This window comes from Tachysurus vachellii, chromosome 1, assembly GCF_030014155.1.
Source record: "Tachysurus vachellii isolate PV-2020 chromosome 1, HZAU_Pvac_v1, whole genome shotgun sequence".
In the NCBI taxonomy this organism is placed as follows: Eukaryota; Metazoa; Chordata; class Actinopteri; order Siluriformes; family Bagridae; genus Tachysurus; species Tachysurus vachellii.
In genome coordinates this window covers 5,114,812-5,129,141 of record NC_083460.1, presented here as the reverse complement: position 1 = coordinate 5,129,141, position 14,330 = coordinate 5,114,812, and the positions used below count along the sequence as shown (strand labels likewise).

The window sequence follows — 14,330 nt, the reverse complement described above, 5'->3', positions numbered from 1 at the left end:
TTCCTACCCTTAAGGTTATTTTGTATCACAGCTAAACGTCTGTAAAGAAAGTCATTAGGTAGTGAAGGGGTTCGAGTTCAGTTTCTGAGGCTTTTGTTGAGTTGTTTTTCTCGAGCAGTAATTAGAATTTTTACTATGTTCAGTAAACTATGAACTATTTTTACTATGCTCGTATATCAGCTTTGAATTTGTGTCACAGGTTGTTCCGGATGTTGCGATGTGTGATAAGAGCTCTGCAGTTTAACATTGTACATCTATTATAAGCTGTCACTCGTAAATACTCCAAAAACTGGTGTTAAGACAATTGACACAGGAATCTGGCTGTCTCCGTGCCCCGCCCCCTTCTGCCTCGTCTCGCATGTCCTCAGCATGCAGGGCTCCTTCACTTACTTTTTATTATTGTGAAGTCCGATCTAAGTGTAGGTTTGACTTAGCTATCAATAGACAAATATACTAAAATAAATTGCGTAACATGCTTACAACTGTGCAGAAAATCTAACCAAAAGAACCTAAATGGTGGTGATAAATAATTACAAAAGTGATTAAATATGATGTTATTTTTTTTTTCATCTCAACCTGAAACGGTAGAAATGCTGATTTTCCTGTTGTGTTTAAGCTATCGGAAGATCCATTCATTTTAGTTTTTTGGCCAGAGAAAAATCAGTGTTGCGTAAATCAGATGCTGCCAACTGAGTTGCACTTAATAGCAACAATGATATCGTATGACTAATCCCATGCAGCACAATGCTGTAATAAACCCAGATGTTCTCCTGTTCATTTCAGTGTCTCGCTCCTGCACTGTGCTTTCTTTTCTTCTGGTTTTATATCCTGGGTTTTCATTTTAGAATTCCTGTCTACTTCCTGTTATTGACTTCCTGTTTGGCCTGGTTTCAGTGTGCAGAGCTGGTGATTAGTTGCACAAGTGTACCTGATGGATTGGTGTTACTTTGCCTGGAGTCAGAGGGCTGACAGAGAGCGAGCTGAGTAAAACGTAGGACACGTGAATCATCCTCTATTCAGATACAGAAGTTCACTCGACAGCCGCGACACGTTTTGGACGCTTTGTCACTCCATCATCCACAGCATGTATCAGGAGCTCAAAGCTTTTGCAGCTTATCAAACTAATTGCTTTCCACATGAATCCATGACATCAAATTTTGTTGTAGGCTGGTCTAATCTTTATGGATGCGCAGCACGTGCAGTCTGAGTCACTTATTCAGCCTGAATTCAGATTTTTTCTTTTTTTTTTTAATTCAGTTTGGAAAATTAAATGGTGTCTTAAATCTAGAGCATCACAGTCTCTGAAGAATATCCCCAGAATAACTGCACGTGTCCTGCATGAACTAGACTTTTCAGCAAGCCATACGCTCTTTAAAAAGTAGGCTAGCGAGTGTGCATGTGTGTGGTTGTGTGTAGGGATGTGAGTGTGTGTGGGAGTAAGTGGGACAGCTTTAGGGTCTCTACAGAGGCTGCATTTGCACATTGTGAGTGCTGATTATTGAACGTTCCTGCTCAGTCCCACAGCTTTTTAAAACCATAATCACCCCTGTAGGAGGTGGTGGGAGTTTGGCTGTTCTGGAACCGTACTCGTCCACGATTATTCAGGAAGTAAATGCATTTTAGCCGATGATGACATCATTAGTTTGCACAACACACATGTACACGTGAGAGGCAGACGAATGTTTTGGGACGTAGAAGAAGTTAGGTGACTTACAGTGCACCAAAATAATAAATTAATAAATAATGTAATGAGTCACGCCGTGTTCTCCAGACACATTTGTGATGACAACAGTATCAAGCGAGTCTGAAGTCAGACCAAGGCTGTATCAGCACTGGGAACAATCAGACCCGAAACTAAGTGTGAAACGAGCGCAAATGTGGACGAGCCGCTGTGAGATCCCGTGTCTGACTTTAAAGTAGGTAAGTGGGACTTTATAGTGATGTGCGACCCACGGACGCTCTGTTCCGCACACCGTCGGTCTCGACATATAACAGAGACAGTGACATGAAAATGTTCAGATTAAGCAGAAGGAAAATTAAAATACATTTATGAACATTCCATCTGCAGTCAACTGTAGAATATTCTTCACCTTCCAGTTCACCTTTACCTTCCTGACTAATCCCTGCTATCCCCATGCCAGCAAAAAAAGACGTGTATTAGTGTAGTGTGTATTAGTGTGCAGTCAGTAACGTTTATGAACTCCATTCCTTGCCTCATTTCTCCATTTCTCAATAATTCTTCACCTTAATGTTGAGCTGGAACACGCACTGAATCACATAATCGACTCGTCTGCACAGGAGGAGCTGTAATACTGTGACAAGTAGAACAGCTTGGATTTTTATCTATTCTCCGGACACAATGGACTCATGAAATGGTCTGAAAATAAGGCCAGTGTCTGTTTTCCCTAAAGGACATCAAAGGCTATTTTCCTGCAGCCTTTGGATATTTTCCCTCAGTCAGATTCCCCTCCATTCTGATCTACAGTATATATAAACCAAGAGGAATCAGTACTCAGATGTGTATTAAAGGAGTGGTTCATATTTTTTAAAGCCCTCTGCTGTCAATGAGCCCGGGTTTGACTCCACACACACACACCGGAGACTACACACACTTGTTTTGTTGCTTTTTTGTAAGGGAACATGTTTCAGGCTGAAGCCAAAATTGTTTCAGGGCCAGAAAATCACTAACAGCACCATTAACCTAGCAGGTAGTCTGTGTTTAGTTACTCTTATGTTTATCAACCTTAGTAGTACTGGGATGATCTTATATTACATCTTTATACAGCTTGCTTTTATACAGCTTGACTCCGGTGCCTTTCACAAGCAACCCAAAAATATTTGAAAAAATAAATACAGACTTTGTGTGTGTGTGTGTGTGTGTGTGTGTGTGAGAGAGAGAGAGAGAGAGCACGAGCGTGTGTGTCTGTGCGTGTGTTTGTTTGGTCAGCATGTTGTAAATCTCTCTCTTGCAGCCAGACAAATGAAGCAGAGGCAATTTTAGCTCATCTCTGTTTCAGGTTTAAGCACATGGTCCTTCATGAAAGACTGTGACTGTTCATATTGCTGCCTCTGCAGTAAACACACACACTCACACTCACACTCACACACACACAGACACACACACAGCTTACAGAGTAAGCATTATGTATTTAGTTTTTTCCAGTTTTCTGATTTATGATCCCAGGCAGACACACAAACACACACACACACATCTCTAAATATTTCTGAATGTAGTATTCTGTTGCACCGTGATGCTTTAAAGATCACTTGAATAAAGCACGTAAACCCTCCTGCATATCCAGTTTGACCTTGGAGTGTGTATACACACACACACACACACATACACGAACGCACACAGAAAACACACAGAAAACACACAGAGCAGGAGCTGTGAGATTCATGTTGTGTTTCTGCAACTGATTTACTGCATTTCACTATTTCTGTGTGTAAAAGAGGACAGAGATAAATCAGTTCACTGTATGACCTCCGGTTATTGTGTGTAGTGTGTAAAAATGCAACTGTAATGATCTGAATCACGATCACTATCACAAGTTTGAGTGTGTATTTTAAGCATTTTAAATTTTCTTTTAATGTCCTGAACAGACTTCATGGAATCGTCACTGATGATGAAAGTTATGAGACGATATCACGTCGTGGTAAATTAGATCAGTCGTGTCAGATGTTTTTCCAGCTTTACTGTAATGAAGGAAACGACAATATTGGTTTAGATGGAGAAACTCGAACGTTTGAAATTTTTTCATTTGTCTTTTTAACTTTGTTCTGAAAGTGGGGCTTTGTGTGTGTTTGTTTTAGACTTCGCTGCTAAGAAGCCCTACATAACTGAGGTGAGTGTTACCGAGGAAAGGGACTCTCACACACACACTCACACACACTTTCACTACTGTATCTCTATCTCTCACCCTCTGTCTCTCTCTCTGTCTGACTCTCCCTCTCTTTCTCACACATTCTATGTCTGTCTGTCTGACTCTCTCTCTCTCTCTCTCTCTCTCTCTCTCTCTCTCTCTCTCTCTTGCCACCACCCCCAGATGCCGTCCTCATCCTACCATACAGGAATTGGCCTTGAGAAGAAGATTGGCCATCGGAGGGTGGATGCATCAGGGGAGACCACGTACAAAAAGGTCCTACCTGCTACACACCTTCAGCACACTACTCAACATCTATAGAATCGGTTTTGTTTTCTTTATTATTATTTATTTCATCCTCTCCTTTTGTTTTTGTTATTTGTTAAAGCCTTTTCACACATGACCATGCGAGTACATAGCTTTTTAGCGCAGAGGTTTGACCCGTTTGCCCGTCTCCCACCCACAGACCACCTCCTCGGCCTTGAGAGGTGCGATCCAGCTTGGCATCGGCTACACTGTGGGTAACCTGAGCTCCAAACCTGAGAGAGACGTGCTCATGCAGGACTTCTATGTGGTGGAGAGCATCTTCTTTCCAAGGTGTGTGTGTGTGTGTGTGTGTTGGGGAGGTGGTATGTGTGTGTGTGTGTGGTGTGTGTGTTATCTAAAAATCATCTGTAGATAATTGCCTTCACTATTCCACCACTTTTCAGCAAAACTTTTACATTTTTTTTTCACTTAGGAGATAAAGTTGGGTAAAATTCTTTTTTAGAAAATGTTTAGAGCATTGAGCTCGAACTCTCCAGCATTGTAAATCTCTTTAATCATTCTGATTACAGTTTTATTAGAATGCAATTTTGCTTTTATACAATTTTTTCAAGTGCATATATATGTAATAATACAGTAACGACACATTTATACACAAGAAGCAAAAGACAGTTGACATATTAAGTTTCTGCAAATTCCTTCCAATAATGTTATGTAATGATGTCCTCACAATGTGAAAGAGTGCATCAGTATAAACCTTGCTGTGAGAGTTATAGTCATAACTGCTGTTTCTCCTTTCCGACCAATCAGAATCGAGTGTTCAGCAGCACTGTGGTATACGTCACATAGTGTGTGTTGTGTTGTACAGTTAAGTCTCAAGTTATTACGAAACAATCCGCATTCTAGTTTTCTAACCTCGATTTTCTCTGTGTCTCAGTGAGGGCAGTAATCTGACTCCAGCTCACCACTTCCCAGACTTCAGGTTTAAAACCTACGCCCCCGTGGCCTTCCGCTACTTCCGAGAACTCTTCGGGATCCGACCTGACGACTACCTGGTGAGCAGAAAACTTTTCTTTGTATCACACGCTGACCTTTATAAACATTATACACCAAGTGACCTGATAAATCTTTAACAAGTTCTTATCTCAGGTTCGCGCTCAACAACCTCCGTAATGACACTCGCAATCAATATAATCATCACCTAAAATAGACAAAAGCTCGGACAAGAGCATCACATCAGCACATGAGTCTTCTGTCTCCTGCTGTTGTAGACCAGCTGCTGAACAAATGCACAACCTAATGTGATTTCCAGGGCAGTGTGTTGCTCTGTTTGTTCAGCACACAATGGCTTTGTGTTTCTGTCTGCGTTTGTGTCTGTGTGTGTTTATAGGGTGCAGTTTCCTAACCAGAACCTATAATCCAGCTCAATTAAGCCCCAGAACGGCTGTGTCAGAGGTTTATACTAATAAAAGCTTGGGGAATGTTAGGAGTTTTAATGACAAATAAAAGTGTTCGACAGGGAATAACAAACCTGGTCTTTATAGTAATTAGATTTATAAACAGTATTAATACAGAAGAAAAGAATGAAGAAGACGTATTGTAGCCTTAACATTGTTTTGCCTTGAAGACATTAAAAAGTGATTTTTTTTTTTCAATTATAAATTGATTTTGATTCAGAAATATCACAGTTTCAGGAATTTTGTGAAGTATCCGGGAAGCCAAGTTGCTACAGTTCACACTGAGGTTGATTATTTTCCTATTATAGCAGAGTGTTTTCTTGCTCTTATACCAGTTTGTCAATAATAATATATATATATATATATATATATATATATATATATATATATATATATATATATATATATATATATATATATATATTTATTAATGAACAACACATCATTTTTGTTGATATTTAATTTGATTTTGTAGAATATCATATCAGGTTAGTTTGTATTACATTGTAAGACCTAGAAACACTTTTTTTCCTGCATTATTGTTCTTTCATTCATTTTTATTATTTATTTATTTATTTATGTTATTACACTTGTCATTTTACCAAGAAAAGCTGCAAAGCTACAGAAAGTTGCCCAGGTCTTAGTCGTGACAGACTCCATAAAAATGCACCATATCAACGGTTTGTAAGTTTTTTAAATATTGTATTAGCTAAATATTAGTCACAGATTTTGTGGAGCGCAGTCATACGTATTAGATGGAGCGAATGAATATAAAGCTTATAGCTGACTTATAGAGCTGCTGGTATGGAAAATGAATCAACCACAGAATTCAACCATATAAAAAGTGATGTTTAGATTCCAATCGTGCGAAGTGGTAAGCGATTGCTGTGGCACATTGGTGGTGATAACACAGTTCTTATAGATTCATGCACCACCGCTGTCAGTGCTGAGGCGACATATCCTGCAGTCGTGTCCAGAGAGACGAGAGAATAGAAAAAGACCTGAACTACACAGCTTCAGTGTTTATTGCTCTAATGATACATTCTAGAGAAGAGTTGAAAATAAAACTCTACATAGCCTTCCAGGACAAGACACACACACACACACACACACACACACAGCCTTTTCTGCTATGTTTCCATACAGGGTTATATTACCAGAAAGTAAAACACACAATGAACTGTTATAAAAATATTATGATACACTTGTTATGACCGTGAGGATGCAGAGTGCAATGCTGTTTGTGTTTGTGTGTGTGTGTGTGTGTGTGTGTGTGTGTGTGTGTGTGTGTGTGTGTGTGTGTGTGTGTGTGTGTGTGGAATGTTATCAAAGTAATAACACGCAAGTCTTCACTGGTTCAAAGACCTAAAGGGTTAAAAATCTTTTTTTTTCTAACCTGTTGCTTTATGTACTAATAGTATAAATGTGTCCTTTTTTATTTGTTTGTAATTAATATTGCTAAAATTGTTATAATCGTTCCATAGTACAGATTTAATATTAGTAATTATTATTATTCGTTTTAATAGGTTAGTATTAATTAAGTAATTAATTAGTATTATTATTAAGAACTAATTAATTAGTATCATTATTAGTAATAATTATTAGTGAAGGAGAAGAAAAAAGTGTGCAGTCAGTGTAGCGAGTTTTTATTCTCAGGACATAACTAATGTTTTTATTCAGCGCTCTGAGGTTTACTCGTTCTCCTGGTCTACAAAACGTATTCCCAAATTACATTAAAATAAAATTTACAGTGTTGTTTCCATCTCTCTATAGTACTCTTTATGTAACGAGCCCCTGATCGAGCTGTCAAACCCCGGTGCTAGTGGATCCATCTTCTATGTTACCCGTGATGACGAGTTCATCATCAAAACTGTGCAGCATAAAGAGGCGGAGTTTCTGCAGAAACTGCTCCCTGGGTACTATATGGTGAGTTTATAACCACTTCTTACCTTTCTGTTTCTGCAGTGAACCCTATGCTACTTGCTGTCTGTATATCTGTATATTATGTTCATAGTACACACACATCTGTAAATCACTTCCATATAACCACTTTATTTAACTTATTTAAATCTTGTAAAAACTGTATATGCACTTGCTACTATTGCACTCTGGTTAGACCTAAACTGCATTTCGTTGCCTTGTACTTGTACATGTGTAATGACAATAAAGTTGAATCTAATCTAATCTAATCTAATCTAGTGTGTATATCATGTTCTTTATTGCCATAAAGAAAGATTCCAGTTTGTCCGACTTTTAGGCGATTCTAATTTTTCAGTACATTAGAATAGTACAGTATATTATGTCAGTAATATTTTGCACACACAATAGCTACATTATTATTATTATGATGAGTGATATTAAATATAGGGTTTAATACTACACAGTTTTTAGACTCATTTGAATAATTGAATGTATTGGATCTGCACTCTGGTCATTTGCAATACAGATGTTTTGCACTGAGCGCTGTTCTACACTGTTCTTTTAACGTCCTGTAATCAGCTACAGTCTGCTGTTTACGTTCTCGCCTTGGCTCTTCCACTGACCAGACTGGATCTAATCGAGTGGGAGTTGAATTCTTTGAAGTGAATAAACGAGTGGGTGGCAGCAAATGACTCACTATGAAGCATGTAACTCTGCAAAGCAAGAAGCTTCCACAACTCTTTCTGACCTGGACTTTTTCCCAGCATGTCATTAAGAAGCATTAGCGTGGCCTTGGTACTCTGGTGCCTCGACCGTGTGAGGTGTTAACTGAGCTGGGAGTGTGCATTTTATTAGAGCAAACGATTAACTAGGGTTAGGGTTCTTCTCTTCTCTTCTCTTCTCTCCTCTCCTCTCCTCTCCTCTTGCCTTTGGTTCCCTCTTTTATTTCCCTTGTGTTTCTTTAATTTCCTTCTCTTCCTTTGCATTACCTTCCATTCCATTGCTTTTACACATTTTCCTTCACCTTACATCTTTTTCAGAATCTAAACCAGAACCCTCGGACGCTGCTCCCCAAATTCTTTGGGTTGTACTGCATACAGTCTGGTGGGAAGAACATCCGGATCGTGGTAATGAACAACGTTCTGCCACGTGTCTTCCGCATGCACCTGAAGTTTGACTTGAAGGGCTCCACATACAAGCGCAGAGCATCCAAGAAAGAGAGAGAGAAAACCAAGCCTACCTTTAAAGACCTGGACTTTATGCAAGAAGTGCCTGATGGATTACTGCTGGACACAGACACTTACAACGCCTTGGTCAAGACCCTGCAGAGGGACTGCCTGGTTAGTGACTGTGTGTGGTTGTGTGTGTGGTTGTGTGTGTGGTTGTGTGTGTGGTTGTGTGTGTGCTTGTGTGTGTGCTTGTGTGTGTGCTTGTGTGTGTGCTTGTGTGTGTGCTTGTGTGTGTGCTTGTGTGTGTGTTGGTCTACATTACCAAGCTATATGAAGGAAACTTTATAGTGTGTGTGTGTGTGTGTGTGTGTGTGTGTGTGTGTGTAGGTGTTAGAAAGCTTTAAGATCATGGATTACAGCCTGCTCCTGGGTGTCCACAATGTGGACCAGGCTGAGCGTGAGCAGCAGACAGAGGGTTCTCAGAGCAGCAGTGATGAGAAGAAGCCTGCAGCCCAGCGAGCACTTTACTCCACAGCAATGGAGTCCATACAGGGAGGAGCTACATGTGGAGACATTGACACAGAGGACACGTAAGCACACTCAACCAAACTCGCACACATTTAGAGTTAGAATATTTTTTAAAAATCTATGTACAACAAGTGTTAACCCTCTGGCAGAGTCATCCAGGTCTTACTATGAAGCCATCGATCTTCACCAGCCACAAACAGCCCTAAAGCATCCCAGCTGCTGGTGTGCAGAATTAAAAAGGCCTTTCTGGTGTTCTGTCTCTGATTAATATCCATGTGATTTTCACAAAAAAAGGACAGTCATTTTGGTCAAAGACACACAAGAATGCAAGCAATTATTTCAAATATTATATTGTGGTTGTGTGCATTTAGTTTGAATGTCAAAATTTGTGACACATGTTTTGGGTGAAAATGCCATTGTAGGGTAAGGTAAATGGGTTTAGACTGGAAAATCTGATACAATCATTTTTGCATATTCTATTGAAGGGTGCCAATAATTCAGAACTGAAAAAAGAATGAATATATGATTAAAGCCACCCAACTATCCTGGTTAGGTGCTTAACATTATCTTTTTAGTGAGCTGCTACAAGCAGTAACATAAAAAATATCATGCCGGGAGGATCTCTGTACAGTCAGCGAGGGAGGAGAACTCAGATCCATCCTGAAGGTCACAGTATAATTCATAGTTTGGGTCAGAAAAGAGGTATTTAGACAATACGTGTTGTTGTAAGAACATATTTATGGCCATTAAGGGTTTGGTTTTGTCATTAATGGGATTTTAGTAAACGTTGATTTATAAGGAGGAACTTTAAGGTGGATGATATAATATGAAGGATATAATGGTACTATGTAACAGATGAGCCATCTGTTTCCTTTTCTCTCTTATGTCACAGAATGGGGGGAATCCCAGCAGTGAGTGGGAAAGGCGAGAGGCTGCTGCTCTTTATTGGCATTATAGACATTCTGCAGTCTTACAGGTACACTATATCCACCCTTTTCCCAGACATCTAAAATGTCCCATGATTCATCATGTGTGCTAGTTTTCTGTTTCCAGTCTTGTTTACATTGTCAACTGCAGGCTGATTTGAAGGTTTATCTGTTAAGTGCTTCTGAAATCCTTATAAATACATATTCTCATGCTCAAGTCCTGAATCCTATTGGATAGTACAGAATCATCAAAATTCACAAGCTTTATCTTAATTGTTTTGGCCAAAATATACTATAATATACTTTAAATGTACGACAGCATCCTAGCATTCACTGTATGAGGAGTAGAAGCATACAGGGATGCCCAGATACAGGAAACAAACACACAGTATTAAAATAGAATCATGTCAATGTGCATCAGTTTAAGCACTTTATTTCCAAAGGGTCATTCATCGTTGCTTTCCAGTGCTTCATTTTTGTGATATTTAAAAAAAAAAAAGTCCGCACTTTGTCCCGGTCTCTAGGATTATCCACATACAGTAGTATGTAACTTGTCTTTATCTAACATAATATATCTTGACATTCATGAGCTGTCCTGCAGGGTATGGTGTCATCTTGTGTAAAACATACTCTTACATAATTGCTGTGAAAGCGAGGGAGAAAAAAACACAGTCCTGTATTGAATTAGCATTTCTGGTCCTGGCTGGCACTGGCAAGCAGCGTCTCAGTAAAACTTGTGTTTATCTTTGCAGACTCATTAAGAAGCTGGAGCATACGTGGAAAGCACTGGTCCATGATGGAGTAAGTGTATGAGAAATGAGCCCATTTTGAGTTTGCAGCTTCTGCAGTACTGTTTTATTGCTGTATTCTATCTACTGCAGCACTTCCTCTAATGCAGATCAGAGTCTTTGTGTGTGAAAAGAGTCCATCTCTTTTTTTCAGGAGAAATATCCATTAATAATCAAACTTGTTGACAATAGAAAACATCGAATAAGGCAGAGGCTCTGTTCAATAATGTGGCAAATATAGTATTAACTGCCTTGTAAACTTTTAAACGAGCTTGTTTTCGTAATAATGAATAATTCAATACTTAAGCATATTATGCAGGAACTTATGTGGATTATTTAATAGTATTAATTAGAGCAAAACTAATTTGAAAAAAAAGTCATTACAATTTGAAAGAACACACATCTGAACCTGACAATACTTGATAATTACATAAGCAACAAGTACAAACTGACCTAATGTGCTTAACAAACAGTAGCTACTCATTATTGATTACAAGATTTTTGAGGTCTGTTTTGTTTAACTGCTGTGTTGAACCCTGTAACTGAGAGTTTATCTTTTATTTAAGAAAGTCAGAAAGAATAATTGTCTTTATGTATACGTTATATAATCTACTGTAATGTACTTACGGAAGTTAATGTAGGCATTTAATATGTAGGCAGAATAAAAGCATCTTTTTAGACGTATGCAACACCTTAGTTTTTGTTTTCGTAGCCAGTAAAAACTTCAGTGTTTGTTACTGCTGTGCTTAAGGAGACTACAGTATAGGTTTACAGTACATAAAAGCACAATGCAGTAGTTACTGTAATACTGGATGTCAGCAGGCGGTCCCTGTCTGTCTCCTGGCTGTGAAGGTAAATTATTAAATCCAGACACCATCTGGATGGCATGGTGCCCTGCTGGGTAATCCCACTCTCTGGGCTCATGTATCTGTGAATAACAAGAAGAACACTGGGCTGCTAAAGATGATCTGAAGCACACATGGATCTTAGATACAGATCTGTTGGGTCTAGTTTTTCACCAAATCTTGCAGATAGATCATTTTGTGGCCTGAATGAGTGTTTCTTTTCACTGACAACCTTCTGTTTTCTTTAACTGTCATTTCTCCTCTGCTATGTCGCTCTCTTTATGTCAGCTCTTTCCTCTGTCTCCGTAGGATACAGTATCCGTGCATAGGCCAAACTTCTATGCTGACCGGTTCTACAAGTTCATGAGTTCTACAGTATTCAAGAAGAGCTCCTGTAAGAACTCTACAAAATGCAACACATTTCATCATCATGTATTTAAACCACTAACATCACACAGGATATACAATATACACTAAATACTATTAAGGGTCAAAGAATTTTGAATTCAAGTGAATTAAAAAATGTAGACATTAAATATTGGGTTTATTGTTGTTTGAAGTGTGATCCTTTGCGATTTACAGTGTTTTAATAACACATTCCTACATAATTGTTATAAAAACCAAGGTGTGGTAAGGCAGTGGTTGTATATTGCTATTAGACATGCAAGCAAACAATAGTGTGATTGTCCTGCTTCTGATTAGAATAAACACACAAAGGTGGTTTGAATGATAACTAATGCATTCTTTAGCTATTTAATCTTCGTATAGCGCACAATCACTGAAGTCCTGGTAAAAATGAGTTTTGGAAACTCATGGTGGACAAGGTGGTTACTTCTTATTTCATTTTTCAGTGGCAGTGACCTCAAATGTTCCCAGCTATTTAAATTAAAGCAGGGCAGAAGTGTGCTCATCTCCAACACACAGCATTTTGTTTTTTTAGGGTCGAGTCTGCTCAGCCACTGATTCTTGTGTTTACTTGGCATTTCTGCTTCACCCACTTCTTGGAAACGAACGTTAGAGATGGTCATTCATCATCTGTAAAGCACTTTAGGTCTACACAATCATGCAGCAGTGCTAAAAGACAAGTGTTAAATATAAGCTTTTTTTTACACTTTATTAATTCATCAATTATTCACTTCAGCACTGAAGTCCTCTCCCTCAAAGAAGAGTCGCAGTGCTCTGACAGTGCCCAAGCATAGCGGGCCTGGGGCAGCCTGGTCAGCCAGTCAACTTCCTTCAGAGAGAGACCACCACATCTATGACCTGAGAGGAGCACATAGCTTTCCTGCGCTCGAGAACGACGGTAGGTTGCGTATCAGTCTTTCACTCATTGTACACTTGGATTCTTTTCCTATGTTGGTGGCGGATCGGATAGGTTTTAATATAAATTCTGTGTTCCTCGTTGTTTTTCTCAGGACTGCATCCATGTACTCCTCCATCATTTGAGGAGGCCACAACAGCCTCAGTTGCCACCACGCTGTCATCCAACACGTCCATATCGATCCCAGAGCGATCTCCTTCTGAAACAGCAGAGCACCCTCGTTACAGGTATTCACTCCATTCATTCTCCTTTCACACTGTTTCCAAAACTTTAGCAAAACAGGTCGACGTTTTTAGTTCGGTTTAGCTTCTACTATCATTTACACACAACAGTGGCTGCCTTAGCTGCTCATGCAAGCATTGTTTAGGGTAAGGACTTGATTGTTGTGTCTAGGAAAATGTTTTGCACATTTCACATTTAAACCAGTTAAACATAACAAACACTTTACTGTGTAAAACAGCTGCTTAGTTGAAATAAAATATCCTGACTCTCTGACTCCTTTTTTTTTTCCTTTTTTTTTGGTCTTATTGACAACCATCTGACTTGTCAGGAGACAAACCATGTCTCTAAAAGACAGCGATGGAAGGTGAGTTGAGAAATAACAAAGCTGTAAGGGAGAATTTTTTTTTTGAAGATGGGTATTTGTTTGGTAAGAGTGTGTGTGTGTGTGTGTGTGTGTGTGTGTGTGTGTGTGCGCGTGTTTTCTGGTGCTCAGGTTGGTTGATGTCCATGAGGAGGACCAGCAGACTATCACAGTGCAGGTAGAGTTTAAGAGAGAGACAGAAGATGAGCAGGAGAAAGAAGATCCAGTCATGGAGCAGAAAGCAGAGTTTGACACTGAGAAGGAGTGTGTGATCTCCTGTACACCACCTCCTGGAGAGAGCGAGTGAGCATATACTGTACACATTACACCCTTCACTGCTCCTTACCCTAAAAGACTCGTCATATTCACCGTTTTTCTCTGCATGCGTCTAATAATTCTGTCCTCTACCTCTGGATCACAAGCTGCTCTGTGTTAATTCTGTAGAATTCCAATTCAAGCATCTCTCTGTTCCCTTAACTCAACCACCACTAATACTCATATTAAATAAATCCCAGGATCTAGGAATATGAATTTGGCTTTGTTCCCAAATACTCAAATCCTTCTTTAGTAGTAGCTTAAGGTCTCTAAAGTCACTAGCCACATCAGCAACTGCTAGTAATCTAGCTCAAATTCGTCACAGGACAGCATGAGTGAGATTTCAGTAAT

The 14,330-nt window shown here is 39.2% G+C and overlaps 1 protein-coding gene across 5 annotated transcripts in view; it reads left to right on the top strand.

The window, feature by feature from the left end:
- The window catches only part of pip5k1cb (phosphatidylinositol-4-phosphate 5-kinase, type I, gamma b), a 33,737-nt gene that overhangs the window by 12,363 nt on the left and 7,044 nt on the right, over positions 1 to 14,330 (top strand). For all 5 annotated transcript variants that reach the window (XM_060869416.1, XM_060869402.1, XM_060869395.1 and 2 more), the window contains exons 2-15: positions 3,814 to 3,845; positions 4,047 to 4,139; positions 4,330 to 4,460; positions 5,065 to 5,182; positions 7,358 to 7,510; positions 8,545 to 8,844; positions 9,061 to 9,263; positions 10,094 to 10,177; positions 10,880 to 10,928; positions 12,070 to 12,154; positions 12,902 to 13,063; positions 13,176 to 13,308; positions 13,632 to 13,667; positions 13,797 to 13,967. In XM_060869416.1, coding sequence (XP_060725399.1) covers positions 3,814 to 3,845; positions 4,047 to 4,139; positions 4,330 to 4,460; positions 5,065 to 5,182; positions 7,358 to 7,510; positions 8,545 to 8,844; positions 9,061 to 9,263; positions 10,094 to 10,177; positions 10,880 to 10,928; positions 12,070 to 12,154; positions 12,902 to 13,063; positions 13,176 to 13,308; positions 13,632 to 13,667; positions 13,797 to 13,967 — 1,750 coding nt within the window. The remainder of the gene's footprint in view (positions 1 to 3,813; positions 3,846 to 4,046; positions 4,140 to 4,329; positions 4,461 to 5,064; positions 5,183 to 7,357; positions 7,511 to 8,544; positions 8,845 to 9,060; positions 9,264 to 10,093; positions 10,178 to 10,879; positions 10,929 to 12,069; positions 12,155 to 12,901; positions 13,064 to 13,175; positions 13,309 to 13,631; positions 13,668 to 13,796; positions 13,968 to 14,330) is intronic.